At 41.7% G+C, this 20,038-nt stretch overlaps 1 protein-coding gene across 4 annotated transcripts in view; it reads left to right on the top strand.

Moving 5' to 3' along the window:
- PHACTR2 (phosphatase and actin regulator 2) overlaps positions 1-20,038 on the top strand; it is a 94,464-nt gene that overhangs the window by 51,731 nt on the left and 22,695 nt on the right. For all 4 annotated transcript variants that reach the window (XM_082215928.1, XM_082215930.1, XM_082215929.1 and 1 more), the window contains 2 exons: positions 3,764-3,931; positions 18,937-19,017. In XM_082215928.1, the coding sequence (XP_082072054.1) occupies positions 3,764-3,931; positions 18,937-19,017 (249 nt within the window). The remainder of the gene's footprint in view (positions 1-3,763; positions 3,932-18,936; positions 19,018-20,038) is intronic.

Here is a 20,038-nt window from a genome sequence, read left to right as displayed (position 1 = left end):
TAATATTTAACAGAATGTGTGTGTGTGTGTGTGTGTTGAGACCCCATCTTTATATCATAAACCCAAGAAAGATGAGAGGATCTTCTCTACCCGCCTTCTCAATATTACGGCAGAAATCAGGGTTCATTTGCAAGCACTGCTACCTACATTTTTAATCTCTTCTCTAGCAGGAGGCCTAATTAACATTTTGCAGCATTGGCAGCCCCATCTGGAAACTACTATTCAACCACCCACATTAATACTCAACCTTTTCCCTTTCCTTTAATTAAAATGCTGTCAGAACACTTAGCTCAAAGAACTTCCTGAAGTTAACAGTTGTATAGCGAGGTGAAGAAAAATGCATGGAAGCCAGTAGTGCTGATCTGCTCTTGAAGTACAGTACAGTACAGCCTTATCTTTTGTATAACTCTACCCATTACAAGTTAGCTATATTTCTTTTTCCTCTTCAGTCCTGGAAAACAAAATGGGCAAGGGGGTTCTCTGCAACTTGTATATAGCAATGCTTTCTCTAATAAAACTCTGTAGAGGTTTGTTCTGGAGATAGGAACAAAAATATAATTTAAACTGGGATGCTCTGTGAGAAACTATGTGGCTGTGTTCGCACATAATGGTAAGTGACTCTTGAGCTTTTGCTCTCCCCACTTATCTCTTCCATAACTCCAAGGAAGAGTTTAGAGGCTTTCACTTCTATGTTAGACTATTTTGAGTCATTTATGGCCCTTCATCCAAGGATCACAGGGTAGTTTACAATATTGCAGTTTGTCATAATGTCTCAACCATAGCTGTCAACTTACAGATTTGAAAATAAGGGACCAGCAGCCTTGAAAATAAGGGACCAGCAGCTAAAATAAGGGACCTGCAGCCTCACCTGTTCCAGGCACTCCTGTCTTCCTGTCCTCCTGCAGTCTGGTCAAACTCATGCTGGTAGCTTCGAGAACACTGTCCAACCAACTTTGTAACCAGAGGTTCAACTGAATAGAATCTGAATCACATGCACCACAAGGCCTATGCAGCCTCAACTTAAGATGGCTCCCCGGCCTGGCTTTGCACGGCAAAGTTTGCAGCAGCATGTGCAACAAAATGGCATCCAGCATTCAAAAAACCCCTCAGCTTGCATTAACTAGCCACACACAAGGCATGCAAGCTCCACCCCCCAGTCGTTCTTAGACTTCTTATTAGGAGAGCAACACAGCCAAGCAACACAGTTGGACCCTCCCTCCTCCCTGGCCGGCAGGGAAGGAGGGAGAGGAGCTGCTTCCTTTGAAATTTAAGTGACATCATTTAAGGGACATTTAAGGGACATACATCAATAAGGGACAGCAGCGGGACATGGCACTGGAATAAGGGACTGTCCCTTCAAATAAGGAACACTTGACAGCTATGGTCTCAACCTGGATGTCTCAGCAATAGTTAATTGAAACTGAGTCAACTTCAAAACCTAAGTTTATGAAGCTGTTTTGTTTTCAAAGCTAAATCACCTCCATTGACCATTAATCAAAAATGGAAGCAGAAGCTTCCAGTCTCCTTGTAGCCACACCAGAGGTGGAGTTAGGCTGGGAGGCACATGAGCCTGAGGCTCACTTCAGCTTATCCTTGCATCCCTGGCTTAGTGACTAAACCATAGTTTAGCGCTACAGTGGTACCTCTGGTTAAGAACTTAATTCGTTCTGGAGGTCCGTTCTTAACCTGAAACTGTTCTTAACCTGAGGTACCACTTTAGCTAATGGGGCCTCCCACTGCCGCCGCACAATTTCTGTTCTCATCCTGAGGTAAAGTTCTCAACCCAAGGTACTACTTCTGAGTTAGCGGAGTCTGTAACCCGAAGCGTTTGTAACCCGAGGTACCATTGTGTATGCAAACTAAGACTTTGAGTTGTTCTTGTTGCTGAACTGGAACAGTATGAAGTTCTGTGAATATGTTGATTAAGCTGCATTAGGGTTGATGCAAAATGCACATTCCTGACTTCATTACTATAAATCAAGTGATGAATTGCATTTGTGAATGAGCCACCACAGAGAGAACTTTCATATTTTATCACAGAGTTTGATCCAGCCCACTGCCAGTGCAGTTGCCTGCGTGTGGAATGATCCATATAGGCATAACAGAACCCTGTGTTTCGCTGCTTTTCCTGAGGTGCATGGGCATTCCATGGACCAGGCCGTGACAAGGAATAGGAGGACAGGGATATGGGATGGGAAGACTGCATTGAGACATAGGTATATGTTAAGGTAAGTGTAGAGAAATCAGGTGAAATGAATATATGAACCAGGCCTTGGGCACCATGAATTAATATTTCGTTAGGGCCTGGTGAGACTGCCTGTGAAATAACAGCATAATAAAACAAAATGATCTGAAGGTTTAACAAACTTGTGACCCTCTGATACTAGTTGGAGAGATGTGTGTAGATAGGTGGAGAGCAAATGTGGCTGATAACAGGTTTAGTTCCAATGTACCTATGTAGGAAGTTGCTAAACAATGTGTAGTCCTTCCGGCATTGCTTTTGTGATGGTCTCTTAGCTGCTGCTCCTTCTGGCCTCTGCTGCTGTGTTGTGCCCCTGCTTTTCTCCCTTCCCTGTTCTCAGCTGGACATTCTGTGCTCTATCCTGTTTGTCAAGTGTGGTGCATATTAGAAGTGCTATATAAACAAATGATAAAATAATAACTATAGATATTCCTGGCCTCTGCAGCTTATCACTGACCTATGCTTGTCATTCCTTCATCAAAACTGTTATCTGCATACATAGCTATTAGGCTGCTTTTGTGAGAAGCTGAATAGCATTGTCTGGTGAAAAATAATGACAATATGCACAGGATGGATTGCCTAAAAATATCCTGTGTAACAGTACAGCAGTAAAGAGGATGTCTGAGTCATGAGGGTTCTAGAGAAGGAAGGAGAGAGGTTTTTTAAAACGATGAGGTCTAAAGAGCAAAAGGGCTTGTGCTCTTTACATTACCTAAGTGTACTGATCACAGACAATAAAAATGATAGCATTCCTTAGTCACTTGTAGTCCATGTAATAAATGTTAATTGTAGATTCAGTAGGTACAACTCAGAAAATCAAGCACTCTTAAGTGCTTAAGAATGATGTGTTTTAACTTTCCTGGATTGCTTTTAGGGAACAACTGAAATCTGGAAAATGTTAAATTATGCTAAACTTGGAAATAGATATTTTTCGTAGGATCTACAAGTGCTTTTAATGACATCCATGTTACTTTGAACTTGTATCTACATTTTGTAGTTATATAGTCCATCCTCCATGTTTGACATTTCTTTGTGTGCCTCACAAGTCATATTTGTTGCTTTTTAATGGGCTCACCATAAAAGTGGGACAGTGGACAATGTGGCACTTGTGGCACTTTGGAGCAGCATGTGGTACCTGGAGTACTAAGAATAGCAGCTTTGATTTGAATATTATGTTAGACCTTGCTGTTTACAACGTAATGCTGAAAGTTTGATGTTAGCTTATCTGGAAGGCTGCTTGAGTTCTGGATTTATTCAGAGTGCTGGTTCAGCATTTGCTGTTATCTTTTATGGTTCTGAACTAGAATGTACTTACACATAGTTTGTGATACTTAATCACATTTTCATTGTTAGGTATGTCTGAAGTTATTTAGAATGTGTTAAAGGTATATTGCCACATACTGTGAAGTGGCTGTTATTTTTCCCCTCATTATTTTGCATGTTTTAAAAAATGACTGTTGTTCTACAGGTTTTGGTGACCTAACATGCTGCTTGCTGGTTTGTTTGTTTTTATATATATAGTTGATGGGATAGACAAGACATCAATTGCAAACTCAGATGGGCCAAACCCAGGATCCCGAAGTCCTTCTTTCAAGAGGAAAGGCAAACTTTCTACTATTGGCAAAATCTTCAAACCATGGAAGTGGCGGAAGAAGAAGACCAGTGAAAAATTTAAAGAAACATCAGCAGGTATCACTTTGGGCAGTGGCAGAGGTTACTTGGTGGTGACTGGAAAAGGTTATGGTTGATTGGTTGCTTATTTTATTTATTTATTTGCTGCATTTATATCCCGCCTTTCCTCCAAAGAGCCTAAGGTGGTATACATGGTTTCCCACCTTTCACTTGAGTCCTCGCAGCAACCCCATGATGTAGGTTAGAGCTAAGAGACAGTGACTGGTCCAACGTCACCAAGTGAGCTTCATGGCCAAGTAGGGATTTGAACGCTGGTCTCTGTTAGATGTATTGACCCCAAAAGAAAGAACTGCTTCATTAGCTCTATATGCCACATGTCTCAAATATTTCTCTGACCACAGTTCCTTATGGAACAGCTAGTAATCTCCCTTCTCCATCCCCACAGTGCTTCAACTCTGCCACCCTGTTCCTCATTTCAAGGTCTTTTGACTCTAATTGTTTCTGGTTTCATACCTTTACTCCTTTCAGAAGCTAGATCTGAAAAAGATGCTGCACATTAAAAAGAGAAGAGAGACTGCACCAGACATTATTAGATATGACACCGTCTCTGTAGAATGACCTCTTGGCACCAGGCAGAACTCTCTTTCCCCCCACAAGCATTTTATCTTCAGGCATTTTATCTTCGGCCAGTTTATCCTATGTAATTTTATTGTTTTGGTATTTTAAGTGGCCTGTGCCCCACCAAAGATTGATCAGATATATCTTCTGCAGCCTATGCATTATTCCATACCAATTCAAAATAAGATTGTGTGACTGATTGTTCTGTGCATATTATGTAACTTTTTTCTGCTTGCTGTCAGTCCCAGCCTATGGTCTCTTTAAGACAAATTGTTCTAGTCCCTTGCCTATTTCTGTCTGTCACCATTGTCTTAATAACCTGTTAACCTTCCATTCCTCTTCTTGGCCTCTTCCACCTTACCCATCTTTCTCCCTCATGGACTAAATTCCTTCTCAGACACACTGAACCAGTTAAGAATTGTTCTGATGTCTAATAAAGGTAAAGGTAAAGGTACCCCTGCCCGAACGGGCCAGTCTTGACAGACTGTGGGGTTTGTGCGCCCATCTCACATTTATTGGCCGGGGGCCAGCGCTGTCCGGGGACACTTCCGGGTCACGTGGCCAGCGTGACATCGCTGCTCTGGCGAGCCAGAGCCGCACACGGAACGCCGTTTACCTTCCCGCTGGTAAGCGGTACCTATTTATCTACTTGCACCCGGGGGTGCTTTCGAACTGCTAGGTGGGCAGGCGCTGGGACCGAACAGCGGGAGCGCACCCCGCCGCGGGGATTCGAACCGCCGACCTTTCGATCGGCAAGCCCTAGGCGTTGAGGCTTTAGCCCACAGCGCCACCCGCGTCCTTCTGATGTCTAATAGATTTGGACAAAAAAAGAGAGAAAAGATCAGACAGTGTGGTGATATGACAAAGGAGACATAATTAAAATGTACCTGACCACAGTGGTATTTTTTTACAACATGGGAATTTTTAATAGTAAAACAACTAATGTTTTGTAGTTCTTGCCAAACCGTAAATCACATTAAAAGCATCTTGCAGTACCTGGAAACACCTCTGTAAGGTACGCAGGCATTAATTCTCTCATTTTACAGTTATATGGAATGCGGACATCCAATTTGTTCTTCCAAATGTCACCTTCAAAAAGTACTTTTCATTTTTCTGGTCCATTAGAGCAGAACTAGATTCAGAAAGCTCTGCTTACAATAGGTGGTTTCTGTGCCTGGTGTGATATATTTAAGTCTTGGAACATAAACATGTAAGCAGGAACATTCCCAAGAAAACATTTGTGGACTTATTTTCCTGGAACCTGTTTTGTAGGATTTCTTAAAAGTGAGCTTATATATATGTAGTTGGATATGGGTCCCTAATCATCAGCGGAAAGCCCAGTTGAAATAAAAGCATACTGAGCATAACACCCTTAGAGACAAAGGGTAGGATCCTGATACTGTGCAGTACCTTACCTCTGTGGCTAGACTGACATTCATTTGCATTTAGTTATGCTTTGTACTTGGACAAGGGAGATGATATTTGTAGTGTGCTTGTGCCATATTATTTTACCATGCATGTAACATTGCTCTAATAGGGTCCCCCTTTGGGAGCAGTTTTGAGAGGAAAACTTTTAAGCACTCTTTCCCATTGTTCTTTCACTTCAGATAGGGGACTGCCAAAGCTTATTTTGCTTATTAGTTTGTTTTGCTTTTTTAAAATAACAATAAGGGGGGGGGCTCAGGGGAATGCAACATTCAGCTACGTGTAGTAGTCTGGCCCTCGGCCAGAGAACTTGGGCAGGGGCAGGAATCTGATTGTTTTGTATTAGGCCTGTGAAAAACAGCATGTTTTGAAAGGTGCAGTCTTGGATGGAAGGCTCAGTTTTCTTACAAAAATATATTGGGAGGTGATCATACTGTGCCAGCAGCTGAATAAATCTATGTAAACAGCACATGATACGAGCAGTTAAGATTATGGAGGATTCCTTATGGAAATAACTTGTACTGATGTGGGAATGATGAACGAATCCCCCCCCCCTTTGGTAACATGTTTTCCATGTAGATCTTGGAGTCTGTGCTGCCAAGCCGCTGGCTTTGCAAAGCTGAGCAAACACAGTTTCGTCATCCTAAAAAACAAACTTTATCAGTTTCTGCTTTCGGAAGAGGAAGAGATTTCAGTAGTTTATCAGTAGTTTATCTGCTGGAGTGAAAAGATGCTCCTTTGAATATCCATAGGGAAAGTGGAGGGGGTGGAGCAGAAGCCGAGTCTGGCTCTGATTGCATCAAATGCTATAATCCCAGAGGAGAAGCTCGAAGCTAAATGAAGATACTGCAGGTCTACCTTTGCAAAGCAAAAATATCTGGATGCGTTTCAGAATGTTGGATTAGTGTTTTTTAAAAAATAAGAACGGCATAATTAAAAGAGCCTGAGGATTTAACAGCTGCTGAATAACACGGTTGGGGACTCTTAAAGTAAAAGTGAAGAATTAATAATACATTTATATATTTATTTATATCCACATTTTACTCCAAGGAGCTCACAGTGGTTCTTCCTCTCTCCCCTCCCAATTAATCCCAACAACAACTTGTGAAGCAGGTTAGTCCGAGAGGCAGGGACTGGCCCAACGTCACCGAGTGAGTTTCATGGCCAAGTGGGGATTTGAACCCAGGTCCCATGGGTCCCAGTCTAGCACTCTAAGCACCACACCACGCTGGCTCTCTGTTGAGCACATAGGGCAAATGTTTACTTGAGCAGACATATAAATGCCAGTCAGAGCTGTCAGATAGAAAGAAGGGGCCTTCTTGAACTGTGGGATTGTAGGAGAACTGAAATGTTCTGATGAAAGAGGCCACCTTTTTTAAAATGGTGTATATGTTCATTGTAAAGGGATGCTTCTCCTTAGGAAAGGCCCATGTAGTGTGTTATATTTATACAGTTGTGCATCCAAGTCCCCACATCCCGTTTTTTAAAAAGGCTTCCCATCTTTAACAACATCTTCTATGTGAGCTGAGCTACCACCTTGACACATCCGCACTCTAGCTTCCCAACCCTGTGAACACAGGTATATTTCACAAAGATACAATCCCAGTTGTGTACAAATACTTTGGTCATAGTAGCTTCACATACAAATAACAAGGCATGCCTTCTGTATTCAGTTCCATCACTTTCCCAGAAGTAATTCCATTTCCCCCCAGTGCTATTTAAACAGATTAACTCAGATGAAAAATCTTGAAGAACTCTGAACTTCTAAAATGACATTTATTTAAAATGCAACAGAATGATATTCTGTAGCTGTCTTGATTCTGAAATAAAGCAGATGGTCTCAGTGTGTGTTGTTGAAGCGTTTGATTTTATGTTTCTTAATTTAAGTTTTAATAGCAAAACAGTAAATCACTGTATGTGTCTGCATAACTTTTAAAAAGATAAGATGGAACACTTTGGCAAATTATCAAGCACTAAATCTCTCCAATATTTAGTGACCTTTGCCTACGCTGTCTCATTTACTCTCCTTCAGATTCCATCTATTTTATATAATCAAAATACAATTATGCCTTAATAAATGCAAAGTGCCTGGTATTTAGACAGCTTCCTTGCTGTACTTTTTGTTCCTTGTGCATAGCTCAGATTTGGTTCCATACATTAATAAATCTAATGCTTCTGCTCTTGTTCATGGAGAATTTAAATTGATGGGTGGCTGCTGCTGTGATGCAGTGGGAAGGAGGAAATGAGCACAGTTCAGTTCTGGTGTTTTGACTATAACACTGCCAGCAAGAGACATTAATTAGCTGAAGCAAAATATTCTATTAATAATATAAAAAACCCAAGTATAATTACAGCATCATCATCTTTATTCATCTTCATTAATCTTATGTGGAAAAACTTCAAACAGAAAAACCAGGCTCCTTACTTCCCCCTAGAATCTTCTCCTCAAAGTGACATTTCACATCACTTCAGGATAAAGTGAGCTCTTTTGCGTCCCTCACAGAATCCATCGAAAGTGTTTTTTGCTACAAAGGTCACCTAAGGCAGATGGACTTTGTGGCTCTCTTTCTGCCAGCTGTGTCTAGCCAGTGTTTCCCAACCTTGGGCCTCCAGCTGTTTTTGGACTACAACTCCCATCATCCCTAGCTAGCAAGACCAGTGGTCAGGGATGATGGGAATTGTAGTTCAAAAACAGCTGGAGGCCCAAGGTTGGGAAACACTGGTCTAGACCACCCATTTTATGTAGGGCACTCTCTCTCATCTTTCAGAGCCCATCTTTTCCCTGAGACACGTGGATTAATCCCATAATCTTTACTGTAATCAAGTTTCAGGTGTAAGTAAATCTACATGCTCATGGAACTTTGAAGTGTCAGGCATAGCCCTACTGGCTTTAGCCCAAACGTAGCAGAGTTTTCCTGCACAGCGAAGAAGCTAGTTGCGGTGGTAATGACTAGTCAGCTAGCCTCAGAATAACTATTTACAGGATTTATTAAAAGGAAAAAATAAAACCAGCAGAGTTTCTGCATACAAAACAAAGCAAACTAAATCCTTTCTTTCTCTCTCTTAACCATACACAGCACTTCTTACTCCTAACACACCTAACACACCCCAAACTGTGCTAGCATTTCTAGATAACAGAGTTGAGTGCTGGTCGTTAACCAATCAGAGTAAGTAGTTTCTAGGTCAAGCAGACCTTGGCTTTCTGCCAAGAGTAAATTGACACTGCCTTGAGTTAATTGTTTGAAGCCAGAATCTGCAAGTTTCCACAAAATCAATTAACAGAACTGAACACCCCCTCACAGATTCTGCTGGACAATTAACATCAAATAACACCTATGTAGGAGATTATTTTTCCAGCAAACCTAAACCCTTGCACATTTGCTTGTTCTTTATCTTTGCCAATGGTTTAGTTAATACATCTGCTACATTTTCTTCACTTGATACATAAGTACAGGTGATTATATTGTCTTGTACACAGCAACGTACATTTTGGTATTTTACAGAGATATGTTTGGAACGTGATTTGAAACCCTCTGTTTTACTTAAGGTTATACAAGCTTGATTATCAATGTAAACTTGTACTGGTTCTCCACAATTTACATTTAAATCTGTTAACAAATGCTTGAAATAAATCACCTCGTTGCACAATTCACTCAATGCGGCGTACTCAGATTCCGTTGATGACACACTTACAACGTCTTGCTTGCGTGACCGCCAGCTGATTAAAGCTCCACCGACCATTATGACTAGTCCTGTGACAGATTTTCTATCTGGCAAATTTCCCCAGTCACTATCACAGTAGCAACTCAACATTTCGTCCTCGGAAGAATTTAATTGTAACATATAGCCAATTGTCTGTTTGAGGTATCTCAGAACTTGTTTTACCCCTTTCCAGGCATTTAGTGTGGGTTTTGAGACCAATCTACTTAATATGCCTACTGCGTAGCTAATATCAGGTCTGGACCACTGTGCTAGATACAATAAACTTCCAATTACAGAGTGATAGACATCAGGATGTTCAAATTCAGGACTCTCATCTATATGAAGTGTTTTTATGAAACCTGGATCCATAGGCACCGCTGCCCCTTTGCAATCCTGCATCCTGTATGTAGTCAGTAGTTGTTTAACTTTGTTCTGCTGACTAATTAGGCAGCTGCCATCTTGGGCCCAGCACACTTCCAACCCTAGATATGTCCTAACCGGGCCTAAGTCTTTCACTTTGAACTTACTGGACAATTGCTTGGCAAACCTTTTAGTTTGTTTATCTGTTTTACAGGCATACAATACATCATCTACATAAATCAGACAAAACTCTTGATCACTGCCTGTACCACGTACATAAACACAATTGTCAGCTGTACTCTGCTTGAAACCAAATGACACTAAGGCCTCATGGAAACACTTGTTCCAAGATCTTGCAGACTGTTTGAGACCATATAGAGCTTTGTTTAATTTCAACACTCTATTGGAACCTGTCTCATAACCAGGCGGTTCGGCTAGATACAGGTCTTCTGATATTGATGCATGTAAATATGCAGTCTGGATATCAAAATGGTTTAACAGGAGTTTTCTCTTTGCTCCAAGCGTTAAAATCAGCCTTATACTGTCCCCCTTAGCAGTAGGGGAAAAAGTTTCGTCATAATCTTTTCCAGGCCTCTGAGAATATCCTTGAGCCACTAAACGAGCTTTGTATTTGTACTCTCCTGTCACCAGAGGTTTAAGTTTGTACACCCACCTGCAGCCTACAATCTTTGCCCCCTCAGGCGCTGCTACTGGTGTAAAGACCTTGTGCTCATTCAGAGAGGACATCTCTTCCTCCATTGCCTGTTTCCAGAGCTCTGCCTCCTCTTTTGGTAACTTTAACACCTCCTGAAAACTCTTGGGTTCTGCAATTACACTAAACACATTTGCAGTATCAGGAGAAAAACGCACCGGAGGCACTCCTTTGTTTTGTCTTTTAGATCTTCTGGGAGAAAATTTTTCTTCTCACCCACTTTCCTCCTCAGAACTACGACCTCTCTTTTGTTGCTTAGCAACTGGTCTCTGGCTAACTCCACTTTCTTGAGAGCTCTTATCTGAACTTTCCTCCCCCTCAGACTCTGATTCTCTATGTTTACCTTCAGAGTCATGAAGCTCCTGGGAAGGTTCAAACCAAACCTCAGTATTGGCATGTAGTCTCTCCCAGCCACTATGTTCACAAAAACTGGCATTCCTGGAGATCACAATGCCATTTGTCCCTTCAGCAAAACGGAAACCTTTTCCCAGCTCCTGGTAACCCACAAACACTAACTGTTTGGTCTTAGGATCTCCCTTCTTTCTCATTTGTTTTGGAATTAATACCCAGGCTTTTGATCCAAACACATGCAAATGGTCAATTTTAGGTTTTTTCTGAAACAATTTAAAGTACGGAGTTGTACCTATTGTTTGATGAAAGAGCCTATTTTGGAGATAACACGCGGTGAGCATGCTCTCCCCCCAATAAGACATGGGCAAATTAGCATCATCAAGCATGGCAAACATCATATCTTGTAAAGACCTATTTTTTCGCTCTGCAACACCATTCTCCTCTGGGGAAAAAACGTTCGTTTTTCTATGCCCAATGCCACGCTTTTGTAACCAATCTCTAAAGGCATTTGACATAAATTCGCCACCTCTGTCCGTCTGAATCCTTTTGAGTTCAATGGACAGAAATCTTTCCACAGATGCCACCCAGCCTTTAAACTTAGTGAACACGTCACCCTTATTCTTCATGGGAAAAACCCAAGAGTAACGCGTGGCGTCATCCACAATTGTTAGTGAAAAACGCGCTCCACCCCTGCTTACAGCAAATGGACCAATTACGTCCATGTGAACCAGCTGTAGCGGTGACTCACTAACTCTGTCACTTCTGGGGTAAGAGACTCTGTGGGTTTTAACCTTTTTACAGACATTACAATCAAGGTACTTGTTACAACTCTTTAAATTACCCCCATCAGCCAATTCAGACATTTTTAGTACACTTTTCCAGCAAGCATGCCCCATTTTCCTATGCAATAAGTGCACACAGTTGTCATGTATAGCTTTGTTATTCACTGCAGGCTGAGATTTACTGACTACTGCTGCAACTTGAGATCCTGCTTTAAGCCAAAACAAGCCTCCCTCTGACTTAGCAGTGCCTAAAATCTCACCAGCCTTCTTAATAATACAACTGTCTCCTTCAAAATACACTTTAAACCCAGCTTTTAGCAAACAATCTACAGACATCAGATTGCTCCTTAATGAAGGCACACAAAGTACATTTTGCAGGCACTCACGAAGACAAGGAACAAAAACTGCACCCCCCGAAATCACTTCGGAAGTACTTCCGTCTGCTAGAGCCACCTGGCTGCGCTGTGCTGAGTTCTTGGAAACAAACAATTCATCTGAATTTACGATGTGGCGAGACGCTCCCGAATCGACCACCCAGACCGCTTGTTTCTCATCAGCAATCTTGACCTTGGCAGTCACCAGCTGAGCCGACTGTTTTTGTTTGAAGAATTTCTTTTTACGCTGCTGCTGCTGCTGCTGATCTCGTCTCTGCTCCTGCACCGGCAACTGAGACTTGACCAACTCTGGACATTGTCGTTTTAGATGCGCTGAAGACCCACATCGGAAACAACACCTAACAGCAAACGCTGACTCCTCACCAGTACGCTGCTTTTGCTTCACCTCTGGCACGGCATGAGAACTCCTTCCAAACCGCCCGCCAGTAGAAGTCTCTGCAGCCAACGACCTTTCTTGCCTCTTCTGCCATTCTTCAATCAAACGCCCAGTAACGTAACTGACTGATAAATCACGCTCCTGTATGCCCTCTAGAGACAAAACTAAATTATCCCAGCTTTCCGGGAGAGAACTCAAAATAATAGCCACCTTCTCCTGCTGGTCTAACGCACAGTCTCTTTCCTGTAGCGCAGCAAACTTTAACTGTAAACTGTGTAGGTGTTCCTGCATTGTAACCCCAGGCTGTAACATTGCCTTGTACAATGACCTGCGAATGAACAGCTTGGAAACCGCTGTCTCACGCACATGGAGTTCTTTAAGTGCTTGCCACACACCTCTAGCTGTCTTGATTCCCCTCACATACGGCAACTGGGAATCTTCCAGCCCCAAGACAATTGTGGCCCTTGCTCTTTGGTCTTTATCAAGGTCTTCATCATCAGGCTTCGTAGGAAACTTACTCACCACTTGCCAGAGACGATCCCTCTGCAGCACTGCCTGCATGCGTTCCGACCACAGCAAGTAATTGGAGTCATTCAGACGCTCAAAAGCCATCTGAACTGGTTGTGAGGCCATCTTGAGAGCGATGTCCCTGGAACCCGGAACCAGCTACTCACGACCACCGAGAGAGAAAACAGGAACCACAGCACCCAGCACTCACACGCTGCAACTGTTGTCCTTGTGTCCACTGCGTCACCAGCTCACAACAGTCAGGAACCAGCCAGTGTCCATCTGCTGCATCAACAGGAACAACAACTTCTGGGACTACAGGAACCAACACCGTTGATGCTGACACCACCACAACTCAGGCTGGCAGCACAATGCCCATAACCTCATGGAACTTTGAAGTGTCAGGCATAGCCCTACTGGCTTTAGCCCAAACGTAGCAGAGTTTTCCTGCACAGCGAAGAAGCTAGTTGCGGTGGTAATGACTAGTCAGCTAGCCTCAGAATAACTATTTACAGGATTTATTAAAAGGAAAAAATAAAACCAGCAGAGTTTCTGCATACAAAACAAAGCAAACTAAATCCTTTCTTTCTCTCTCTTAACCATACACAGCACTTCTTACTCCTAACACACCTAACACACCCCAAACTGTGCTAGCATTTCTAGATAACAGAGTTGAGTGCTGGTCGTTAACCAATCAGAGTAAGTAGTTTCTAGGTCAAGCAGACCTTGGCTTTCTGCCAAGAGTAAATTGACACTGCCTTGAGTTAATTGTTTGAAGCCAGAATCTGCAAGTTTCCACAAAATCAATTAACAGAACTGAACACATGCTCACATTTCCTTCCTACATTTTCTCTTCCTTCTGTGGTAGGCCATACATTTCTTGAGAGCAAATACCTGTCTTTTTGTTTATGGAACAATCTTGAGTGCTATGCATGCTATTGGGGGTGAATTATAATGTGTGAGACAAGACAAGACTGTCTTGTCTGTGAGGTGTAATTCAGATGTTTAAATTACCACATCTATCCCCTGTAACATTTTGCTTTAAAGAAACCACAATTAGACTGGAGCATGAGGTGTATAAATGTTTTAAGTCATCAGAAACTGAGGAAGTAGAATTTCAGGTTTTTGAGCATGTAAATTAGATGCCCCAAAGTAACATTTTAGAGCTTGAGAACAATTTGTGCTGAGAGTATTTTGCGGGAACTTGTGGCAAGTGGCCATAGGTCAGTGGAAGAGCATGTGGTTTGAAGCAGACATTCCCAGGTTCAGTCCATTGGGACTACACAACTGAAGGGAAGCACACTTTGATCTCTGCCATCGCCATCTGAACAAGGGCCACTGGGAGACCGCACCCTCTGTAGTATCACCCTTTGTAGTATCAACTTTCTAACTATACAAAGACTAAAGTTTCTCTATCCATTAGCTAGAGAAGAAGCAGCTGCAAAGAACTTGCTCTCTCTCTCCCCCCCCCCACCGCATTTGCTAGAAAGATCACACTGTTCCAACTTCCTGAATTCGCTTGCTTTCCCTCTTCACTCTCCATTCCATTTTCTTTTTTGCATCATGTCTGTTAGTCCCTGCTTGCCGGCTACAAGCTGTCTTATCTTTTTTTTTGTAATATCTGTACAGCGTTTAGAAAAATGTTAGGCACTCTATAAGTGTTAAAATAAAAATAGCAGCAGAGTTGGGAATATTTCTGCTGAGAGAAACATTAGAGAGCTATCATTCTTCAAACTAGACAAACTCAGAGCTCAGAGCAGCCAATGGTCTGACTCAGAATAATGTCTTAAGATGCCGATAAATACATATTAGTTGCCCTACACATTTCAGTAAATCTTCTTTAGGGTCTTTCTGTAACAGGCAGATGACTGACATATGTATAGTACCTTTGTAACAAACACTACAAAACTATAGTGTTCCTATCAATACATACAAATATATTTATAAAAATCCCAAACATTTTCTGGGTGAATATATATAACCAATATACAAGTTACAAAAATGTGCACAAAAATATTATTTATTAACTTAGTCATAAAAACATGCAACACTTTAGAAACTTCAGCACATGAATGCCTACAGCTGTTTAAAAGCACATACAGTTGCACGGATATCTGGACAATATATTCTTCCATAATTCAAATGCAGTAACATGCATTTCACAAATTACATAATCTTTTGGCAAACATAACAGAAAGATCTAGGGCATCAGAAAGTTTTCCAATGCAAATTCAGTCCCGTCACCATCCCCAATGTGAATTACCCTAATTTCCAGGAAATTTTTGAACTCAGGATTTTCTGGCAAACTCATTTCCCTCCCCCACCAAATAGAGAGGGTTGTCAGCAATGGGATGTCCCAGGCTGGCAGTGGTCGTTATTAAGACACAACCTTCCAAGCGCATGATTAGCCCTGCCAGATTAGAGCAGCGTTATCAGAACAGCATGAAGGTGGTTCAAGCCCTGGTGTTCAGAAAAAGCGGGTGAGGAGGGTTGCTTAGAAACCCAATGAATATAGGACAATAAAGCACCCCAAACTGATGATTACGGAATTCAACACCTTTTATCTAGCAGCTTAAGAAAATACAGTTGCATGTGGAGGTGCTGCAATATGTTATCTGACTACGTATATTCATGAATAAGTTTCTCTACAAAGTAGGAAAACTGACTTGTCTCTCACTGACTTCCTGAGATCAAACATGATCATAAACATTCTGCATTTATTTCTTTTGTTATATATGTATATTTCTATAAAGAAGTATGAGATTGGAAAAGAGGATGTGAAAACAAAACCTAGGGTGCATCCATATATTAGAAGAGAATGTCCCCTATAAAGCTGAAGTACATTGTATCTGTTGAACTGCAATATTTTCCGTGATTTTTTAAAGTAATATTTTTATTGATTTTTGCAAAACAAGCCATATTTTGTGAATGCAATAATAAAGAAAAGGCTATTTTGTGCTTTTAAAGTATTGTCTGTGACTTAATACATTTATAACTGAAAACATCTGCAACTGAATATATTTATACATTTATTTTTGAGGGGGTTTCTTTTTTCCAAAGAGGCAGGCGGCAACATGCAAGTGACCTGCGGCTTTGCACAAAGTTCTTTGGATCAAGGCCATTGTGTTTAAAGGTGGGATGGGGAAGCTTTGGCCCTCCAGATTTTGTCTGAACATCTGGACAGTCACAGGTTCTCCATTCCTGATTTAAAGAATATTTAATACTTTGCAAAAACTAAAAACAGCAGGTCTCTATCCAATTGGCTCACACTGAAACCAAGCAGAGGCAAAGGAAGAGAACATGTTGGTGGTGAACAATATGTGACTGTGCAGAAGGAGTTGTAATTTGCTTAAGGCAGTGTGGAACGTTCTTAAATCTGCATGCTGCTAAAGTTGGTAATTACTACTTTGCCTTTAAAAAAATGAAGCAAAATATAGAAGGTAAAAATTAAGGAGGCAAAGCAAAAAGGATTGGTTTTTACAGGCTTTTTGAAATAAGAAAGGAGGCATATAGGATTTTAGCAGGAGGAACATTCCATGCATACAAAGAAGCTAAAGAAAAGGGAAGATGAAGAGAAACAGACCAAGCAAGAGACATGAAAAAATGATGACTTGTAGCAATAAGCAGGACAGATAGGATAGCTGTAGCTCCACAAGCCAAGTGTGCCTGCTCAGAGCCTGATACGGAAATATTCTGCTTGTTTAATCGCTTAATGTCTGTCTGGTTCACTGGTGTCCTGTTCTGAGTAAGGAGGAGATAGTGGCTTAAGGGAGCAGATAAATCTGAGCCATAGTTAAATCCCAAAAATGCTGCATTGTGAGGCAGATGATGAATACACAGAGCATGGAAGTGTGGATGGCAGGACAGATGATAGAAATGGCAAGAGGAAGGGACTCCACCTGACTTAGCTTATAGATAACACTTGAGGAAAGTAAAATGCTTAATTCTCTCCCAGCAATGGGAGATGAAAGGGGGGAAGGATTAAACGAGTGGAAGAAGCAAACATTTTAAGGGTCACATTCAGAAGATAGACTTAACAATTACCGTATTTTTTACTCTATAAGACTCACTTTTTCCCTCCTAAAAAGTAAGGGGAAATGTGTGTGCGTCTTATGGAGCGAATGCAGGCTGCGCAGCTATCTCAGAAGCCAGAACAACAAGCGGGATCGCTGCTTTCACTGCTCAGCGATCCCTCTTGTTGCTCTGGCTTCTGGGATTCAGAATATTTTTTTTCTTGTTTTCCTCCTCTAAAAACTAGGTGCATCTTGTGGTCTAGTGCGTCTTATAGAGCGAAAAATATGGTATATTTTTAAAGGACAGGGTATTAGCAAATGCTTCAGAAAGTCAGTATGAACAATTGGCAAGCCAGGAATGATATGCTGCACTTAAATCCACTGGGTATTCTAGTCTCAAAGAATGAATTGTGGTTCTTTGGGATTCCATTATTGTGGTCTTAGATAGATGTGGTCTGTGAAGCATGGCTGCAGATCTGCCTTGGTTGACAATCAGGGACCTCTGATATTCTGCATCTTAGGGATCTCTTGGATAATGTGCACTTTTCCTGTCCAAGTATTGCACCCTCTCCACTGGAGCCACAGATGCTCAGAAGTACCAGTTTACCTTCAAGGATTATTTATTTGTGTTTCTGCATCTTTCTGTCAGCAGAAATAAGTTTTATAAGCAAACAAAGCAGCTTATGGTATACTTCCTGGAAACTGCAAAATATGCGTGCACAGAAAGTTACATAGTTTACAGCCTGATGCATCACAGCATCCAAGAAGTTATGGAAAGTCCCCTTGTACAGAAGCCAGTAAGACCTGGCCGAAACTGGAAGTCTTCAGACTGAAGGAAGCTGACACTAAGTAGGACTATTGGTCCATCTTGCTCAGTATTATGTATTCTGACAGAGCCAGTGGCCCTCTGGGATTTCAGACATGGTTCTCTCTGAGCCCTACCTGGAGATGCCTGGGATTGCACCTGGGGCCTAGAAGCTTTTCCACTGAGCTATGGCTCCTCCCCAACCTGAACCCCGTAAGCGAAGCTGAAAGGCAGCCATTATATACAGGCTGGAGACCCCACTTTGAAGGTCACTCTTTGTATTCATCATAGCATGTGCTCTCAGATGACTAGCCAGTGCTTTCTGTACAAGGGGATTTCCTGATATATCAGGCTGTGAGTTATGCAACGTTTTGTGCACTCATGTTTCCAGGAACTATGACATGCATAGCTTTATATAAGAAGAGATACATTTTCCCACTTCCAGGGTGGTGTTTTACAAAGAATTCCTGTCAGCACTGGGATTTCCACTTGGGCAGCAGGACTTTCTCTATCTCTCCTGCCCCTGCTCTTTTATAGAGGCCTGGGGAAACCTGAGGGGCAGGAGAGGAGGGAAACATTCCATTACACAAGAAGAAATCCTTGCACTAACAGAACACTCGCCTTAGGGCTACATTGTATTTCATCCAAAACTTGGATGGGAAGAATGATTGCCTGTCATACAAAACAATGCCTTAACAGAGTATGTGAGTGTGACTCCGCTGTTACACATTTGCATAATATATTTCTGTTCTGGAGGTTCATTGCTATTCTTGTTACTAATAAAAAAAAAAAGTAGCTGCACTTGTTAACAAAAGATCAAACAGCGTCGCCGACTTGTACAGTGCTCCTTTTCTGTCTAACAACAATATTTTGAAAAGCTATTGCTGAAGACAAAGGCTAAGGTCTTTGCTTTTGTTCTTTTTAATCTTTTTCTGGCTTTAAAATATATATATATAATTGCTATAATTGAATTTCAGTGAATTAATGTCTACATTTTGTCTGTTTCTTTTTTGAAGTGCTGGAAAGAAAGATATCAACAAGGCAAAGCAGAGAGGAGTTGATAAGAAGGGGTGTCCTGAAGGAAATAACTGAACAAGGTGATGGCAATTAATATAGGCAGCTGCTAATAACTTTTGTATGCCATTTAAATGATTAGCATTATTTTTCTGTTGCTACTATCATTGTTTTGAAACTCTGTGACATGACTGATACAGCAGGCAGGGACACATCCTTTCAAGCCAGACTCATAACCCGCTTGTGATAAAACCCCTGGGTCTTCTGTTATAAGCACAAACCATAATTCAGTCTGTCATTTGTGTCTCATTGTTTGGAAAAGTGAACTGAATAGCAAGGTATATTCAGGAGAGAACATAGGAGCATACTTGAATCCAAGTATTTGTGTCAGGTGGCTGGGGTGGGGGGAACCTGCCATGCATCTAAGTGTTGTGCTGTTGAGTCTAGATGTCAAGGGAAGGAAGACATGCTTCAAAGACTGCTTGGAATGCCCTAAAAAGGGTGTCAAGTACTCCCAGCAAAACTGCTGATACCATAATAATTCTGCTACAGAAATCTATGGGGCGGCCACACTTGAAATGCTGTGTATAGTTCTGGTCGCCACACCTCTCAAAAGATATAGAGCTGGAAGAGGTGCAGGAAAGAGCAACCAAAATGATCAAAGGGATGAAGCAACTCCTCTATGAGGCAATGTTACAACATGTTGGGGCCTTTTATTTGGGGGAAAGGTGTTGTGTGCACATTGGCTTGCTCAGGTTGACTAGGAAGGGCTAAATATTAGGTGACAATTAGTGTTCTGGTAATGTAAGTACAGTGGTACCTCGGGTTACAGACGCTTCAGGTTACAGACTCTCCTAACCCAGAAATAGTACCTCGGGTTAAGAAATTTACCTCAGGATGAGAACAGAAATCACGCAGTGGCAGCGGGAGGCCCCATTAGTGAAAGTGGTACCTCAGGTTAAGAACAGTTTCAGATTAAGAACGGACCTCCGGAACGAATTAAGTTCTTAACCCAAGGTACCACTGTATTCTAGGCATTCAAGTGCTTGTTAATGTAGATACCTTCCTCCCTTCCTCCCTTTCCAATATAGCTTCATCACATTT

Source organism: Podarcis vaucheri (assembly GCF_965113315.1).
Source record: "Podarcis vaucheri genome assembly, chromosome: 3".
In the NCBI taxonomy this organism is placed as follows: Eukaryota; Metazoa; Chordata; class Lepidosauria; order Squamata; family Lacertidae; genus Podarcis; species Podarcis vaucheri.
Note: the sequence above shows the minus strand (reverse complement) of the source record. Positions and strands in the feature narration are given on the sequence as shown.